General features: G+C 45.9%; 1 protein-coding gene across 3 annotated transcripts in view; it reads right to left on the bottom strand.

Moving 5' to 3' along the window:
* The window catches only part of RUNX1 (RUNX family transcription factor 1), a 246,861-nt gene extending 228,029 nt beyond the window's left edge, over window positions 1–18,832 (bottom strand). For 2 of the 3 annotated variants that reach the window (XM_028492634.2, XM_028492633.2), the window contains exons 1-2: window positions 18,623–18,832; window positions 18,380–18,496 (exon numbers count right to left, since the gene is read on the bottom strand). In XM_028492634.2, coding sequence (XP_028348435.1) covers window positions 18,380–18,437 — 58 coding nt within the window. In that variant the 5' untranslated portion in view covers window positions 18,438–18,496; window positions 18,623–18,832. The remainder of the gene's footprint in view (window positions 1–18,379; window positions 18,497–18,622) is intronic. The other variant, XM_007127982.4, reaches the window with a different exon arrangement.
* Window positions 18,833–20,018: the final 1,186 nt, after the last annotated feature.

The following is a 20,018-nucleotide window of genomic DNA, read 5'->3' on the forward strand; positions in this document are numbered from 1 at the left end:
AAAAAAAAAAAAAAAAAAAAAGGTCTCTTTGAGCAGATAACAGAGGAATACAGAGCATCCTTTCTTGCCTTTGTTTGGTGTCATAGAGGTAACCCAATGGGAAATGGACTGGACCTTACTGTCAGTCCTGTGATTATGACTCTCTTGGCCATAGACATTTATCTTTCCACATAGGTATTCTATTTAATGCACAAACCAATCAACTCAGGAACAGAAAGAATCCCCTTGACTATGTAGTGTTTCTCACATGCTTCTTCTTGCACTTGTCTAACCTCCCACAAGGAACACGCACAGGATTTCTAGCTCCTCACCCTTTGGACAGAAGTGGAACCAGCCCCTGCCACCTGCTCTTCTTTGCTCCAATATCCCCACACACTCTTTCCTATTCTTAGCTGATCACAAGTCTTAAGGGGGAACCCAGTCTGGTTGGAGGTCCAATTACTTGCTCCCTGTTGTGGCTGTGTGGGTGGGGACACTACTGTGGGCTCTGCTGCTCATGCCCTCTGGGGTTTCTACTCCTCAGCAGTAAGTACAAGGCTGATGGGTCTTCATCCTTCTATCTATTCACCTGTCTATCCACCTATTCACCCATCCATCCATCCATCCATCCTTCCATCCATTTATCCATCCATCCATCCATCCATCCATCCATCCATCTATCCATCCGTCCATCCATTTATCCCTCTATCCATCCATCCATCCATCTATCCATCCATTCATCCATCCATCCATCTATCCATCCATTCATCCATCCATCCATTTATCCATCTATCCATCCATCCATCCATCCATTCATTTATCCATCTATCTATCCATCCATCCATCCATCCATCCATTTATCCATCTATCTATCCATCCATCCATCCATTTATCCATCTATACATCCATTCATCCATCCATCCATCCATCCATTCATTTATCCATCTATCCATCCATTCATCCATCCATCCATCCATTCATTTATCCATCTATCCATCCATCCATCCATTCATTTATCCTTCTATCTATCCATCCATTCATCCATCCATCCATCCATCCATCCATCCATTCATTTATCCATCTATACATCCATTCATCCATCCATCCATCCATTCATTTATCCATCTATCTATCCATCCATTCATCCATCCATCCATTTATCCATCTATCCATCCATCCATCCATTCACTTATCCTTCTATCTATCCATCCATTCATCCATCCAACATTTGTTGAGTGCCCCCACACTGCCATGTGTTGTGAATAAAGAGAAAAATGAGAAGAACTTATCTCTCAAATAATTCACAGTCTCTAGGAGAATACATTTATAAACAGAAAACTTTGCATTATATTTTGGTAAGTGCTACAGTAGATATATGGACTGAATAAATGAGTCATAACTAGAACATGGCCTTTTGCATGAGCTCCCAGTGGATATCCTAGAAGACTTGGTCATCACAGCATCACTGTGGTAACCCCACTGCTTCAGCGAGCAAACATAGATTGTGTCCATCCATGTCTGTGTGGAGATGTGGGGAGGCCTGCCCTTGTACCCCAGCACCCCATGTGGACACATGTCCCAGCACTTGTGACATGCACAATGATTTCCCTCCATTTATCAACAGCCCAGTTAGGTGGCTCCAGTGACCCTGTTACCAGAAATTATGAGAGTGGTGGAAATTGTGCAAAGGAGCATGGAGAAATATACTCCCAGAGAACATTTGAAAATAGCATGTAGAAAAGTGAAACTGAATGTGCTTTGGGATTTTTGAAACTTTTGACCAAATCTTCAGTGATCCTTGGATCGATCATTAGCTTGTCTTTTTGATTACCTCTTTTCTAGATTTCAAGAGCCTCGTCAAAGACATGCTAACAATCCCTTTACGAGAAGGGAAGGAAAACAAGTTATTCAAAATCAGACACTGGAAGGATTCAGACTGACAGTACCATGCATTTCAAATACAGTTTTAGAATAGTTGAGGGCTCTTTCATCATCAAATTATAGTCCTACTTCCCATGATGCCTGTAATTAGAGACTCAGATCACTCATTTTGAATTTATTCCAGAGGACATGAGTGTCCAGGCTACACCCTCTCTAGAAGACCATCTCTTGGGAATATGCATAGTTTAGTAGTTAAGTGCTGAAGAGCTAAAACCAGACTGGAGTTTAATTCAGCCCTGTCACTTCCCAGCTGTGTGACCTTGGACAAAGCTCTGGGCCACTCTGTGGCTTAGCCACTCGTGTGTAAAATGAGGAGGCTGATTGTCCCCACTGTCTATGTGACAATGATGACATGAGTTCTACTTGTAAGGCACTTGCCACAGGGCCCAGCCCACGGAAAATGCTTCATAATAGTGCTTGTTCAATAAAACTTGACATTCCAACAGTGCTTTCTCATCACTTCGTATCAGCTGATTTCTGTCTTCTGAATTTAATCGTAGTGTACGTTAACCAAAGCAACCTGGATGCATTGTTCTAGGAGTACCTAATTTTCTCTCCCTTGCCCTAGTTTTTCAGTAGGAAAATTATTAAAGATTGAGTTAACAGGCCTGGCTTCCTCTAGAAAGTAATCCCAGTGTATCAGTTCTTTCTGGTTTGCCCTCAGCAGACTGGAATCATGGATGCTTTTAGTTTCTGCTCTTAGTTATGGGGTATATGACTGACTGCCCTGCTTTCAAGCTCCCTGCTCATGGACTGTTAGTTTCTGTGGACGGCTTGAAGCAGCACCAGGAGGCTGAGGTGGGACCAGGGTTCAAACTAGGCGTAGCAGTAAAAACTTGTTGCACAGGGTCAACTCGTTACATCTTTTTATTTCCTTGGCCCATAAATAAATGGGAATTGACCATAGTGCACTGGTTCCTTCCTAAGGGTTCCCTGGGGCAGTGTTTCTCAAACAGGGTGATTGTAGCCCTTGGGAGACATTGGGCCATGTGTTCAGACAGTTTTGGTTGTCACATCTTGGAGAGGTGGTGCTACTGGCATCTAGTAGGTGCAGGTCTGGGTCACGGCTACACATCCTGCGATATACAGGTCCCCTCGCCGAAGAATGAGCCCGTCCCCCATGTCAACATTGGTGAGGTTAATTCAGGGCAAATTCTCAGCCTGCTTGATGTCAGATGCCTTCCTTAAAACACCAGAGCTGGGGGCTTCCCTGGTGGCGCAGTGGTTGCGCGTCCGCCTGCCGATGCAGGGGAACCGGGTTCGCGCCCCGGTCTGGGAGGATCCCACATGCCGCGGAGCGGCTGGGCCCGTGAGCCGTGGCCGCTGAGCCTGCGTGTCCGGAGCCTGCGCTCCGCAACGGGAGAGGCCCCCGCAGTGAGAGGCCCGCGTACCGCAAAAAAAAAAAAAAAAACAAAAAAAAAAAACCAAAAACACCAGAGCTGACAGATCTCAGGCACCTGCTTCCTAGTTTTACAAGGAGTAGAAGATCAGGGTGTAAGGGTGCACATAACCCCAGTGGAGACCCCGAGTCAGCCCGAGTCTCCTTATGTCACACTCCATGCCTCGCCCCGTACATCAGCCATTCACTGCCAGCAGCAAGGAGGCATTAGATGCCCACGTACGGTCACATGAATGACAGGATCAGGGTTCACTTTGGGGATTTGGGTTGCCATAGTGTGTAAAGAGGAAAACAAGGAAAATCAAGCAGAACGGTGTCTAATGACAAAAAAGGCAAATCAGGTGGAAAGGAAAAGCGCTTTACAATCGGTAGAATCAACTCGAAGTGTCCCGTGTGTCAGGCAGCCCTCTGGCGCTCCTAACTCAGGCCTCACGACAGTCTATAAGGTGGCATCATCGTCATTGTCACTCTGTACAGATGAGAAAAGCGAGGCCCAGAGTGGGCAGGCAGTCTGCCCACAGGATGGGAGTTGGGTAAGGCAGAGAGAATACATGCTTCCCATGGGCTCAGCCTCCTACAAGTTGTATGGCCTGGGTGGCTTTTAGTTTATTTTACTTATTTTATTTTTAAACATTTTAATCTATTTTTTATTCAAAATTGTATTATTTTTATTTTATTTTATGAGTTTTATTATTTTTTTACTTAATTTTTATTTTATATTAGAGTATAGTTGACTTACAATATTGTGTTAATTTCAGGTGTACAGCAAAGTGATTCAGTTACACGTATATATCCTTTCTTTTTCAGATTCTTTTCACATACAGGTTATTACAGAATATTTTAAATTCTTTTTTTTAAATCAACTGGGGATTAAGAGCTGTATTTATCTCACAAGGGTTTTTGATTAAAAGGGATGATGGAGGGTATGTGCCTGACACATTGTAAGCACTTGGAGAATGTTAGTTGTACTTGTCATTATTGATAAGCAACAATGTAACTTAATTATCTAATGCGAAGACCAGAATCTTTCCCAGCAAGAGTTCGAAGGAGGCAGGATGTAACTGGGGGAGTGGGGGGGGTCCCTCTCTATCTCCCTTGGTGTGGACTTTTCCAGAACCCATGGCCGGGCCCGGGCCGCAAGGGTTGTCCAGGCTCACGTGAGGCGGCGGGGTCAAGGTCCCTCTCTGTTTTTTTTACTCCTTCAGGCTGTGTGATCTTTACAGAAAAGCAGACTAGAGAGAGGAGACTGTTTAGAAACAACTCCAACTACTTCTGTGTAAATGACCTGTTGGATTCTAAACTGACTTGTCCCTGTTGGGGGTGAAATGTGTCCCACAAAATGGTAGGAGGCCACTGTGGGCAGGTCAGCTTGGACCTGAGGCCAGGACTCCCCAGAAGCAACCAAAGCCTGAGTAAAGGTCAAGTGGCATTCTCGGAGCAAAGATGGAAGAGGGCAGGAGGGAAGTGGGGCTGGGGCAGACCAGGCCCTGGGGTGTAGGCAGAGGGTGCTAAGTAAGCGTGGCAAGGGTGTTTTCTGAGTCACAAGAATTCCCCAACTATAACATTCAGTTTATACCACGGAGTTTTTGTTTCCCTGCGTACTTTGTACAAGGAAAGCAAGTCTCACACTAGGTCGCCTTTCCAAGGGAGCTTTCTTAGTTTATTATTAGTTTTATCGCGAAGAATAATTAGCATGAGTGCCTTTTAATTTGTTCCCATTGAGACGTTTGCAGAACAACAATTAGAGGCTGGTGGGTCTCCCTGTCTCTAGGCGAGCAGGGGACTCTCCCGGGGCTGGCTGGGGCCTGGCTTTGTTGGGGGGGGGGGCATGTAATTAATTATTCTGTCCTTTGCCACGTGGAACCCAAGGAGAAAGGGAAGGAACTTTCTGAGACTCTGTGGTAACTCGCTGGAGAATAACCAGATGAGAAATGCCTTTTGTACAAATAAGGTAGAGAGAAAAAAAGAAAACCTCAAACCCACCTACTTGAGAAAAGGATTTGTAATGATGTCAGAGGGCTGGTGGCGTGGACTTTTGAAATTGCAGATGTTTCTGCAGAAGGATGGAGAGATGATTTCCAAAGGCCCATCAGTGAGTGGGTCTCTGGCTTTACAACTGAGGCCTCTGTGATGTGGAGAGTTCTGTTGACAGAAGGGCGTGAGGCCACTTTTACTATCAACTGCTTCCAGGTGGAATTTTTATCCCAACCATGGGAATAACTGGATGTGGGTGTTTGCTGGGACCCTTGCTGAAAACCCTGGCCGGGATCAAGGTCCTGACAGGCTGGCTCCCAGGGGCTCCCCGGCGTCCTGAAGGATGGACTCCCGTATAAGGACCCTGATTTTTGTGGGGGAGGGGTCATTCCATGGGTTCTTCTGTACCTGGGTCCCAGGACATGGACCAGGATGGGGGCAAGAGAGGCATCTCGGGCACAAAATGTCTCTCCAAGTCACGTGAGAGCAGCGTCAGCCTTACGTGACCCTGAGAGTGAGCACCTCCTAAAGGTTTTTTGGGGAAGTGCCTCGCTGAATCAAACTAGTCTTACCCCCCAGAGGGACTGCCAGACTGATAAACTGGCAACTACCTGGTAGGAAGACAGACTTAGTCATGGTCTCCCTCCACCCTCACCCCCAGCCAGCATCTCACCATCATCTTGGGAACAGGTGATTCTGATGTTCACTTCTTTAAGCACTGCTGGCTCAGAGAAGCACCCCTTGTGGACGACCCTGGAACCGCCAGGATGTCTCCCTTGGGGGGCTGCTCTGATGGGGAGGGGCCATGAGGCTGAAACTAATGGTCAGGGGAGCCATTGACACCGACGGTGGGGACCTAAAGCCACCGAATGCATCCAGAATCATGCAAGCAGTTCAGGACGGTGAACTTGACAGTGGACAGTGGCCTCAGCTTGAGGTCACCTGAGGTTCAGCCCCCCCCCCCATAGTGTCACTTGCTGTCCAGGGGCCTTGGCCAGTCTCTAACTCCACAAAGCTCAGCTCTCTTTTGTGTCAAACTGACAGAATGGTAACATCCACCCTCCTCCCTGCAGGCAGACCGTGGGCTCTGCAGAGCAAACCCCTCATTTACCAGCAGCTTAACCTCAGGCAGGTTACCTAACCTCTGCATGCCATGCTCCCCTGAATAAAATAGGATTAGTAATGAGGGTACCTACTCACAGGTTTGTGTGAAGGATTTAACGAGGTAACACGAGGAAAAGCTTGGTGCGGTGCCAGTGCTGGCACACAGCATATGCTCAATAAACACTACCTGTTGCTATGGTCCTCTTTAATATTTGTAAGCTCAGCGTCTGCCAAGAAGTGCTAAGGCCGTTTGTGCACTGCTGCATGGTGAGAGGAAGAGACCCAGCTCTTCATCCTGCTACATGCTGGTTCCTGGCACAGCTACAGGGCCATGTTCTGGGCTTAGCACAGGTTCCTTTCCTGCCCCACCTCCATTCTGTACACCTTCAGTGGCATTCTCCAGAGTTACCTTTACTTACTGACTTCTTCTCTGTGTCCATTGCTTCGTATATATTATCTCAAACCCTTTTGACAACCATACAAAGTGGGTGCAACCATTGCACCCACTTCACAGGTGAGACACCCAGGCTCTGCAAGACTGGGGAAGCAAGTCAAGTTCACACAGGCAGTCAGCGCTGGTGAGGGGGTGGAAACGAACCTCCCGGCCCCAAAGCGCTGGGCTCCCTTCTCCCCGACCCACTCGGTGGTCAAGCCTGTCCTTCTCGTGGCCTCCCCGTCAATGACAGCTCATGGAGCAGGGCTGGGGCTCCAGAACACACGGTCCCTTCTGGAGTGGAGTTGATACTTCAACACCTATGGGGGGCTGGGGGAGGGATGGAGTGGGAGGTTGAGGTTATATAAAAGCTATTATATATGGAAGGGATAAACAGCAAGGTCCTACTGTATAGCACAGGGAACTATATTTAGTATCCTATGATAAACCATAATGGAAAAGAATATAAAAAAAGAATGTATATATATATATATATATATATATATATATAACTGAATCACTTTGCTGTACAGCAGAAATTAACACAAGATTGTATATCAACTATACTTCAATAAAAAACCAAACCAAACAAAAAAAAAACAAAACACACTGATTGGAACTTCAGCTGAAGGACTCAAGGCTGCTGGTACCAGTTGAGTCCCAGCGAGAAAGACACGAAAAGTATAGGTATCTGGGCACCTCCTATTCAAACTGAGGTATTCATGGGTGGGGGGAGGAGAAAACATCACAACTTGCCTGTTTAGTTTTTATCTCATTTTAATTTCTATTTTGGGGATGTGTTGTATGCTGAGCATACTATAGTTATATGGGTACAGTAGTGCAGGCATGTAATTTCTAAATAAATAAATATGCATAGGTTTGGGGGCATGCTAAATAGGTTTTACTTATATTTGGCGTGATCAGAAGAGTTTGGAAATGACTGTCTTGCTGCTCAGCAGTTCCTGGTCCACTTGGAAGCCGCTTCGCTGAGTTGAGTACATCAGGGGAAGAGATGCCAGTGGAATCTCTAAGGCATGAGAATCGAACACTGGCATGTGTGTGTGTGTGTGTGACAGAGACAGAGACAGAGAGACAGAGAGAGGGCTTTATTTCTCTTGAGGGAGGCCACTTCTGAGTGTAAGAGCTTTGAATCCAGAGTGCTGGGAAGATAGATATCCCTAATGGGAACTGTAGCTGGGTTCAAATTTGGTCTGAAGACAGCAATCGCACACTTCCCAGGGGTTCCTTTGAGAGCTGGCCTCTGCACCCTCTGTGTGAACACGCTTGCTTGCCCTTCTGCTGGCCGTTCAGATTTCACGAGAGGCTCTCATCAAAACCAACCTGGTTAACTGGACACTCGCCTAAGGGGGACGGTGGGCACATGGTGGGTGCTTTGCTAAGACAGTGCTGGGTTTCTGGGTAAGAGAGGACACCCAAACCACAGGGCAGGAAAGAACGTCCAGCCTGCACCAGTGAGGCTGTTCCGTTCCTGACACGTACCTACAGCAGTTCTTCTGGGCTGTGGGCTCCACATAAATTGTCTACTTGATGTTTCCACACAGAGAAAGGGACTTGGCCTGTCAAGAGCTGTGGTGCCTGACTAAGGCAAAGGAACGGAGCGTGATTAGGAGAGGCGTCTGCCGATTATTTAGAACGCCACGTGGAATCAGTCTGCTAAGTCCAGAGTCTGCAAAACTCTAGGGTCAGGAGGAGAGCTGATCCATTTCCTGGTTCTGACTCAGGTACTGATGAGTGGTGGGACCTCGGACAAGGAAATGTCTGTGGTGCCCTAAGGTAGAGAGATGTCTAAGATGATTCCAGCCACATATATATAACTATATATATATATATATATATATATATATATAATATATATAGTTATATACAGTTATATAGTTTCAGATGCCAACTGAAACCATATAGAGTTATATATAGAACACACACACACATAACTTAGAAAGTATCACACGGGACAATGTCTCATAGTTTATATGCCTTGTAGTTCATTTGTTATTTAAACAGATTCATCCACCTCTAGGATACAATTATTTCTTTGTTTTGAACACAATCTAGAGGGAAGCATGTAGGAGGTGTAGCTTTTTTTTTTTTTTAACATGAAGTAATGATGTGGGATGATTGGCCGTTGAACAGAATTTCCATTGTTGGCATTTGTACTTCTTTATATGACCCCACCCCCAGTCCTAATATTTGTTTAAGGTGGTTCAGTGATTGCTCCTCTCCTCTCGGACTTTGAGAGTCATAGCCATTCTGATCTTTATGAATGGCGGAGTCAATAATAATAAAACAGCAGCGTGAGTTGCTGTTCATACCCATCAATGCCTAGATCATGTCGTTTTTGCCCAATCGTTCCGTGTGCTTCAGGCCGATTGCAAAGGGCAGAGACAAGAGAGCAAACTCATAAAAGATGTGGCTATTTTTTCCCTTCCTCCTAGTTCCTCCAGACCCTTGCATGCATATATATTTATATGCAGTTTCAGGGTTTACAAACTGTACACTTTCAAAGTGGGTTAATGTCAAGTTCAGCTGTGACTGTTAGCAAAGGTGGATAGGGCTGCACAGATGCAGCCTGCAGATGGTGGGGAATGAGGGGCCACATGCACGTAGTTCAAAGTGCAAACAGAAGCTGTGTAATAAAGCAGCAAACTGTGGTTGGCATTGAAACTGCTCCTGGAAAAATGGCACCCTAACTCATGTATTTTAGTCTACGTTCTCTTTTGCACGTTTCGAAGCTGTAATAAAAAATAAACATCAAAGCCTACATATGTCAAGATTTTTTGTGTGTAGGAAATGGAAATTACTCCTCCCCTGAACAATGAGAGATTTTCTGATGACCTCCCTTAAAGATTTTCTGCTTCGCCTCCCTTAAAAAGCTCACCCACAACAGCCTGTGACCACCAAACAGCGTGCAGCGTGCTCAGGGTTCTGACTTTATTTTTACTGAATTATAATTGATTTACAGTGTTGTGTTAGTTTCAGGTGTATAGCAAAGTGATTCCATTTTGCATGTATATCTATATAGGTGTTCTTTTCCAGATTATTTTCCATTATAGGTTATTACAAGATATTGAATATAGTTCCCTGTGCTATGCAGTAGGTCCCTGTTGTTTATCTATTTTATATACAGTAGTGTGTATCTGTTAATCCCAGGGTTCTGACTTTTGTTTGCTCTTTTTAACATATCCCTACTTAGCAACCTGACTACTGCAATATTTTCTAGATCGGTCTTTAGGATCTACTACTAATTCAAATTCTTTTCCAATTTAGGTTCTTACAGAACTTTGAATATAGTTCCCTGTGCTATGCAGTAGGTCCCTGTTGTTTATCTATTTTATATACAGTAGTGTGTATCTGTTAATCCCAGGGTTCTGACTTTTGTTTGCTCTTTTTAACATATCCCTACTTAGCAACCTGACTACTGCAATATTTTCTAGATCGGTCTTTAGGATCTACTACTAACTAAAAAAAGCTGAATTCCTACACATTTTCAGAAAAACTTAAGTGCTGATCAGGACCAATATAGTTCTCAAGGAGAAGAGGAGACAGAGGCTTGCTTTGAGGTCCCAGGATATATTTGATTTATTACTCATATCTTACAATTTTGTTCCCTATCAGAGATCAGAAAAGGTTTATTTTAGGAGTCCTAGTCTTCACAGAGGACATCCAAAAGACCAGGAGTAAAAGCCAGATGGTTGGCAGGGAAGGTAAGCAGGAGTTTTGCAAAATGTCGGAGTCACATATTTCTACCAGTGGACATGGTTTCAAGACTTAAGTTGAGTCCCTAATTTTGCATCAGTTTAGCACAGGCTGCAAGTTTACACAAAGAAGCATCAGACTCAAAATCAGCAGAGCCATTGAACAAGCCCAACTAGCCAACTGCGATTTCCATTTTGGGTGACCTTTTACCCTGGGGGCTCCTAAAATGTCTGGCGGAGCCCACTGTTTAAAAAGAAGTCCATCTGAAAATAGACACAGAAGGACCACGGGCTGGTAGGGCAGCGTTGTCCACGAAAGCAATGATCCTCAGAGAATACTAATCTTGCAGCAAAGCAAAACGAAAGCTTTACACTATTTCTTATTTCAGGGAAAAACTGAATAAAGGTGTTTTTTTTTGTTTTTTTTTTAAGGCATTGACTTGTAGGGAGGTAGATTTGTATCCAGACTCAGGAAATAGACAGGCCAGTAATTACGAAGCAAAAATAATCTGTAACTTGCAGAAATACAAGGTATGAATGTGTTCTGTCTCCCAGATAGAGGGGTATTATCTGGTTGTCGTATTTCAATCAAAGGTAAAAACATCTTTAGGTAAATTTAAGGAGGGCGACTTAAAAGAAAATTTCCCTCAAGGAATTCTGTAGGAAAGAATTCTCTTAAAAAAAGATGTAGAGTGTGGGCTGTGGGGTTTTGAGAATTCAAAAGAGTGAGGAAGAGAAAAAAGGAAACTATTTCCAGTTACTAATAGATACATCAACCCAGGGACCAGGTATGGTGGCTCTTATACAAGCCACACTCCCGTCCATACAAGGCTGGCTGTTTTTCTTTCCTAACACTGTGGGAGTCAAGTGTGCTTCTGGGTTTTGACCCTGAAAATAGGTGTAACCCTGACTCCCCTTTAACCAGCTTCCTGCTCTGCCCCATCCCATCTCCTGCCTGTTTTGCTTTCAGTAAGTCAAGAATAAAAGGGGCCGGGGGAGGGATAAATTAGGAGCTTGGGATGAACAGATTCACACTACTATATATAAAACAGATAAACAACAAGGACCTACTGTATAGCACAGGGAACTATATTCAATACCTTGTAATAAACTATAATGAAAAAGAATCTGAAAAAGGATATATATATTCTCTATATATCATATATATATATATATATAGTATGTATGTATATAACTGAGTCACTTTGTTGTGTACCTGAAACTAACACAACATTGTAAATCAATTACACTTCCAAAAAAAAAAAAAAGACCTTTGCATGAAGGTGACTTCATTTTCTTCCATAAAGCAAAAAAAAAAGAAAAAAGAAAGAAAGAAAAAAAAGGATAAATATCACCCTCTCCCACACCCCCAGCCTCCACCTGCAACTTCTAAGAAGGACTGAAGAAAGAACTTCGAGTTTCTCTGCATGTATTTTCAAAGCACTGTCCACGTGGGAAACATAGGAGGTGAGATGTCACCTGGAAAAAACAGGATATCTGCCTGGAAGCAGTCTGACAAGCAACAAGTCCACTGTCCTAGGCTCCTTCCTGCTAGAGACCCTGTGACATTGTTCTGGCCTATGAGATACATAAGGGGGAGTTGGAAGAGAGGGGCTTCCTTCCCTGAGTAAAAAGATGGAGCTTCACAAGGAGAAGGGTTTGAAGCCCCTCATCTCCTTCCTGCCTGGACAGGTCTGAGATGCAGGCATCTAACGGTGGAACCAGAACACAGGAGCATCCTGCCATATCAGCCCTGGACCACTTACTCCCTATCAATGCCTGGCTGCTTGAGCCACCGTAGTCAAGTTTCCCCTAATGTGCAGCCAAACATAGTTCTCACTGGTAAATCCTAGCAAGAGCTTTACGCCCTTTATGTCACAGTTAGAAAATGCAGCACTCCAGTCAGCTTTCGGATGCATGGTTTACTTTTCCACCTGAGTTCCTTCTTTCCCTTCTCTGGCATTGTTCAGTGTTATCAGGAGAGTAGAGGGGAGGAGGATGGGGGAGAGAGATTAGGGAGCGAGAGATTCAGGAAGCTAAGAGAGGATGAGGGGATGTCTCTCCGACGAAAAGGGAAGTCTGTGTGATCCAGAGGAGTGTCCATCTTACTTGTCCAGTAGGTCAAAGGTTACGTGAGACTTTAAACTCCGTTTCATGTTCAAGAATCACCCATAGTTCTCTGAACGCACCCCTTGATTATGTTCACAGCCTGCAGAGCTCTTAAAAGAAATGCTCCCTTTCTACCACTCTGGGGCATCATCTTATGGGGGCGGGGGTGAAAGCAGGCCAAGAAAGACACATCACTTGAGGCTTATTTTACTCAGCAAAGAGACTGAGGCAGGGCATTGGCGGCCCCAAGGAGAAGGGACAGGGGAGCTCAAGGAACAAGAGTTTCAGAAAAAAGTGTTCTGCAAATTTTAAGGTCTGTTCAGGCACCAGAGCAGCTTCTGGAGAGTTCTCTGAAGAATGGGGGTTGGAAAAAACAATTTTGTTTTGAGAGAATATGGGAAAATGCTTGCCACTTGTGAAATGGTAGGATCGCTGTTTCCCACCATAAAATAAAATAATTTAAAAAAAATAGTCGCTTCATGTTGTTACACTAAGAAAATTTGTGATGCATTTTATGGTACCTCTTTCTGACACGTTCAAAGATTTCGAACAGGAACTCTGTCATCTGGAGGCAAGCTTGTCTAGAACATTATTAGCCCCTTTTGCAGAACTCAAACGAGACACAGAGATGTCTAATGACTCATCTAGGTCACTAGGAAGTTACCTGAGAAACTGAAAATTCGCTTGAGTTTCCTGTGCAGCCTCTGCTCCTGCCTCCAACACGACAAGCACCCGAGGTGCCTTCACTGCTGGGCTTTGACAAATGCATGGTCAGAAATGTCACCAGAAGCATGGAGCCAGGAACCTGCAGAGGGTCACCGGGTGAAGTGGCTTTTTCATTAAGAAGGGCCTTCAGGAGAATAAAGCGATACCAGGACCTCAAGGAGGAGAAACTTCTGTCAAGATTCCAATACAACACGCCCCAATTAGCCTCGATATTGAAAAGCTAAGGCCGTGGAGTTCTGTAAAGGGTCCTTGCTCTTCCTCTGTCCTCTTTTTGGTGACTTACAAGTAGAACAAGGGTAACACGGTATTGAAGAGGTGGACCTCCCAGACCCCACTGCGGTCCTGCTGCCCCACCTCTGCCCTGGGTGGACCCTCACCTAGACCCTCCTTCCCTCTCTTCTTGGTTCAGACCTTCCACACCATCTCCTCCCCAACCCCTGGGACTCTGTCTCCAGGGAGCCTCTCCGGGGGTCCCCCCGCGGCATCGTGGCCTCTCCTTTCTGAGAGTAGACAGCTTGGACTGAGCGTCACATTAGGAAACTGAACATCCATAGCCACGGCTGACATTAACTGCGCGTTATTTTTAATGATTGTGCTGAGCACTTGACGCTGGTGGCTTAGCTCAGGCCACGCGGGTACTTTAACGATGGGTCCTACTACCATCCTCGCTTTATACACGAGGAAACCAAACCTCAAGAGAGAAGCTGCTATTTGGGAAAAGCCAGAAAAATGGAAAAGATAGAAAAGGGCATCACTGTACTAAGTCTGTGCCTGCCCCTCACTCAGCCCCCGCGCCTTCTCTTTCTGGTCCTGGCCGCTTTTACAAACTCCTGGGCTCTGTCCTCCAGACCGACACCCGCAAGCGTTTCCCTATTAGATTCTGCACGTGCAGTGGCCCTGGAGCCTCCCCCCTGCCGCAGCATCACTTTCTTTCTCAGTAAAGGGGCAGATCTTTTCAGAGTACACATTTCAGATCTATTTCAAGAGAAGAGAGCAATCTCCTGGCTGTGAATTTGCTTCCAAAAGCTCTTCAAGTCTTGCTGGTTAGATTCTGGCTCAGCTGCTCCTTCGGAAGTTGCTTCCACCCCTGGTGGCTCACTGTGTCTGCCCTTGGAGTGTGGGCAGGTACGGGGCCTCCTGTGGCCTGTCCCCCACCCCCAAGGGGGCAGTGTGTCTTGGGAGGGTTTGGAATTACAGGGACGGTCCCTGGGGAAGAGGCAGAGCCAAGGAGGTGGTGTCTTCTGGGGGACTGAGTTTTGCTCTTTGAAAGCTTAAACATTTCAAAATTGCCTTGTCATTTTCAAAGGTTTCTTAGCATGCAAAGGAACTAAATGGCAAAGGCTATGATTGTGAGTTTAGATAGATTTTAACCTTTTTATTCCCCTCAGTTTCAAAATGTGTGGGCAGTTTCAGAATGCAAAGCTGCATCTCACATGGGGAAGCTGGGGTGTGATTCTTCCACATCCAGGAAGGCACTTAGGAAAATACAGGTTCCTGGTGGGTCAGATGGAATCCGATTTGCTAACACCCCCTGCTAGGGACTCATCTGTGTCCTCCCCAGCTTCGGACGTTGAAGTCCTAAGTCCTAGTGCTTCAGAAGGTGACTGTATTTGGAGATTGGGCTTCTACGGAGAAGATTAAGATTAAACGTGGTCCTTCGGGCGTGCTCTAATGCAATATGACTAGTGTCCTTGTAAGAAGAGGAAATTATGACATAGGTAAATACAAAGGAAGACCATCTGAGGACACGGAGAAGATGGCCTTCTACAAGCCGAAGAAAGAAGCCTCAGACGAAACCGACCTCCTGACACCAAAAAACAAAGCTACGCCAGGATCCGCCGTGAGATTTCTGGCCTCTAGAATCATGAGACAATCCACCTCTGGGGTTAAAGCCACGCAGTCCGTGGTACTTTGTTACGGCAGCCCTAGCAAACTAATGCACTTTTCACACGGTGTCTGATACCCAGGTTAAATCGACGGCTTTCTGTGATCTTAAAGCTTCAGCAGAGCCAGGGGTGCCTTCGTAAATATTTCTCTGAAAAAAGCGGCAAACCGAGGCTCACAGAGAAGCACGCTTCTCACGTGCAGCCTTGGATCGTGCAATTCCTTTCGAGAGATGCCTCGAGAAGACAGCGGAGAGTCAGCCCCGCCGAGATTTTTACCTGCGGTTCTAGGAACTCGGAGGCATATTAGCATTCAGGCTTTGCATAGACCACTAAGCCACTTCTAAGAACAAGGCTACCTGAGGCATTTTGCAAAAACATACGTGCCGATTCTCTTCCTCTCTAAGCCTACCGCAGCTCCGAGGGCCCACACGTGGTACCCCGCCAGGAGACCCAAGTTTGGGTCCTGCAGGGACTTCATGCCGTGAACCACGTGGGATCAGGCCAGGGAATTTCAACCACACCTCATCTTCTTGCCGGAGCACATTCAGTGAGAAGCCGGTGCAGTGGGACAGAAACAGAGCGGCCTTCTCTGTGGTAGACCACACTTGTTTTGCATGCCAGGCTCTCAGACTCTCGCTTGCCTGTCACACAGAAGGGAACAATGGTTTGCTGGGCGCCACACTTCTTTTTCCCCTCCATTTCCACATGGGTATCTTGCTAAAAATGAGTTATGGGTTTCCTCCTGTGAGAATTGCATGCACTGATAAAGGACCATCCCAGGAACAAAACAAGATGTTTTCCCTGCTCGCTCGGAGCTGCAGCTGGGGAGGGCACACACGCTCTAAATTACAGGCAGTGAGAAATGACCACAGTGCTGGGAGCCGCTGATGGCCGGGCTGGGGAAACTGGGGTACGAACCCTGAGGAGAACACTTCGTTAGAGAGGAGGGCGATTCTTCTAGCATCACTCTCTGAGGCACTGCCCACACAGTACCAAATGCCATGACATTCTGCCACCTGTCCAGCTCAGAGGAGTGGTGTGGACAGCTAACACAGACAAGGTAAACCCTTGGCTTGACAAATCACCTGGATAAAGTGAGCTGTGAAAATGGCCAAGATTTCACTTTGATTCTCTGAAATTCAATCTCAATATTATATTCTTGAGTTAGAGATTATGAGAGGCCCCGAGTTCCTTCTGAGAGGAAGGAGTGAAAAGGCCTTTTCCCACGAGCCCTTCTAGGTCTTGGCTGGGGTCCTGGGGTCCGCTCCATACTGCCCCCTTGAAAGCTAACTGCCACCGGTTCCTCGCCTGGGGCGGGCTGGTGACTGTGCTGGAGGCACAGCGTCTGTGGGGCTGCGTTAGAGGCTGAGCTCCCCGTCTTTCCCGGCATCTGAGCAGGTCACCGGGTCCCCTCACTATCTCTGCTGTCCGACCAGTAAGGACAGAAGGCAGGCCAGCGCTGCACACAGAAATCCAATCTATTACCCAGTGGGATGTTGAAAAATTTCCTGAATCTGCCTTCCTGAGTTGGTAGAATAGGAAACAATCATCGTTTGGAGGGGGTATTGAAAGCAGAGTCAAGGCAGGAAGATCTTTTTTTCTTTCTGTTATTCTACAAATATTGCTTCCTTGCTTGTTAGCGGCCTAGAGGAAACGCAGCGAGAGAGTCCTCCCCAGCTTCTCACCAGCGGCCGGCATTTCAGCCCATCGCCGTGAGGATGTGTGACTCATACGCCTCGCATGATTCAACTTCACTAAAATGTCCTCAGCTGCCAGTAAAGAAGCACTTGAAAACCCTTTAATTTGAAGCTTTGAATCGGTTAATGACTTGCTTTCTTCTCCGTCTGAATTCCTACTGTCCCCCAACACACACGCGCACACACACATCTTTGTCAAGTGTTTAAATTTCAGAGACCCGGAAACATAGAAGCTCTGTGACATCCACAATAGCGTTTGTTGTGACAAAGTGGCTGGCAGCCCTCTGCATTCTTCGGCTCACTTGGCTTGATGAATAAATAATGAGTCACAGATACTATTTGGGTGCGCGCGAGAGTTTGTAGCCAGAAAATTAATTATTTCCCCATCCCATCCGTCCCACTCCATTCCAGCTCTGCCAAACCATCAAGCCACACTCCGCAGGCACCGGTCAAAGTGCTTGCCCTGGCGCACGGCAATGCCTCCGTGACATTTCCATGTTATTATTTGGGTTGGTTTAGGCACGGCCCTATGTTCCCAGCAAAGATACACAAAACGCACATGCACACACACGTACTCATACGCTCAGAGCTCAACCACAGCTCTGTGTATTTCAAGAGCCTGGTTGCAAAAACGCAGACAGGTATCCCAGAGTAGCTGCTCCTATTAGGAAACGGGTAATCTAATGACTTCAGCCGCCACAAGCGCTTGACTTAGGCAACTTTTTCATTGCTCTTGGCGAGAGAAACCTCTGTACTCTTTGCTTTCTTTCTCTCTCAAAAGAAGCCGGCTGCCTCTTTGCACTGAGGCTGCAAGGAATAACCCAGCATGGCCCCATCCTAGGGCTCTCAACCTACACAAGTCTGCCCAGCTCCTGTTCTCTCTGCCTTTTGGAGACAACTGACTTGCCACTTTGTCCCTGCTGTTCCCGCCCGGGCTGTGAGTCTACCTCCGCCTCTGCCCTACGCTGGCACCGGCCCTCCTGGCTGGCCATGCACGAGCCCACTAAAGCCCGGGACAGGCTGGCATGTGGGGCATACCGCATGCCCAGCGCAGGACAGCTCAGTCATCCCAGGCAAGGGGCAACCGAAGAAAACCCGGAGAGCTTCCTGCAAACTTTCTAATCTCTAGGATTATAATCAGGAGCAGCCCAACTTACTTGCACTTGACAAAGTTCTCACCCACCGACTGAACCCTTCAACAGCTTAACTAAGTATTTATGCAAACATTTCTGAAGGGTGGCCATCTGATGAATAAGTAATCCAATAGTCTTGAAATCACATGCCCGAGTCTGAATTCCTCCTATCAAACAGACAGGGCACCGGCAGGGGCTCTCTCTGCACCAAGTTACAACGGGCTGCCACTTCATTTTCAGCAAAGCCGAGCAAAAGTAGATATTAAAAGCCCAGAGTGTACTCACCTCTCATGAAGCACTGTGGGTATGAAGGAAATGACTCAAATATGCTGTCTGAAGCCATCGCTTCCTCCTGAAAAGGTACCCTCTTCTGAAGGCGGGGGATTCAATGATTTCTTTTACCTTAAGAACGAAAACCCAAGAAAGGTCACTGTTTTAACCTCACCCCCAACCATGGTTTCCTACAGCTCCTTTTCTCCCCCCCTCGACGCCTCTGGGGCTCCCTGAGCCTTATGAAAAAAAATGTACCTTTGCGAAGACAAATATTCAAATGGGTAAAGATTTAAAAAAAAAAAAAAGCGGCGTCTTGGCTGTGGGCTTGATGTTCAGGGCTCTGCGAAACCCTGTGGTTTGCAGTCAGTGTGATTCGTCCTGCTCGCTGACCACTGTGCCGGGCTCAGACTTCTGACACTGCCAGGCTACCCAACTTGTGGTTCTGTGGTTGTTTATGAGGCCCAAAGAAGTTTTCACACAACCCAAATTACAAATTTAACTGTTCCCCTTTCCACAGCCCATCTTAATTGGTTCTTGCCAATCATGTGACTTCAGTGATGTCAATTTCTTTTTTTTTTTTTTTTTTTTTTTTACTCTCTGAGCAATGCCCTTCCTTCCCTCCACCTGCCCTCCCCTGGGCGGTGCAAGAAAATAGCCGAGTAGACTTTGCAAGAGAGAGAGAGAGATTGTAGAAGAAAGTGACTCAGTCTCTTATTTTATCAATGGTCTTTGCTGATTTAGTACAACTTGAGTCCTGTTGTTGTTATTTGTGGTTTTGGGAACTCCTGATTATTTTGATAAAGATTTCATTGCTGCTTATTCAATAGTAATTCAACCCTAGCATTGGGCTGCTGCTCAGACAGGATGTGGACCCCTCATCATTTAAGATGCTGGGCATTGGCTCAGGAGAATTCAGCCCTTGGTAAAGACGATCACGGCATAAATGAAACTATAAAAGGAAAAAAAAAAACACCTAAGAGGAAACGTTTTGATGAGAGTCTGACCCCTAAGGGGGTCTAGCAACTTACCGGTATTTTAAAGCCTGCAAAAAGGAAAGCATTTGAATTTTGTGATCAGAAGACCATTTTAATAAAACCGAAAGTTTGTGGTTTTCTTCCTGCTAACTGGACATCTTTTCAATAAAGAGATAATATTATAGTACTCTCTTACACACACATGTAACTTAGGAAGCTAAAGGAAAACAAAGAAAAGAGAGATTCTGTATTTTGGGTCAAAGCAGTGGCTATCTTGCAACTGTTTATTTTTTGTTCTCACCCATGAAAGATCACTGTATTGCCTTTTCAATTCAAATCAGGAGGCTAATTCATACCTCTAGGTAAAACTCAGCCCAGGACTACTGTAACTGTACTTTGAGAGCATTAGGAAGACCTCACAAAAGATAGAGGAACCAGAGGTGGTGATCCTCCAGAGCAAGAGGCTGATGAGAAAATATTATATAGCTCATCCTCTACCTTAGGAAGAAGACATGCCTGCTTGGAAGTGCTAAAAATAGGCTAATTTTGCACGTGGGCCAGCCATCCTGGGCACACATATCTATTTATTTTTCCTGCCCATTGGTTTTACCTGCTAACGAATCAAATATTGATCTGAAGTTCCAAAATAAGCATCTCCTTTCCCCATTAATGACTTT

The sequence above is a fragment of the Physeter macrocephalus genome, chromosome 8 (assembly GCF_002837175.3).
Source record: "Physeter macrocephalus isolate SW-GA chromosome 8, ASM283717v5, whole genome shotgun sequence".
NCBI lineage: Eukaryota > Metazoa > Chordata > Mammalia > Artiodactyla > Physeteridae > Physeter > Physeter macrocephalus.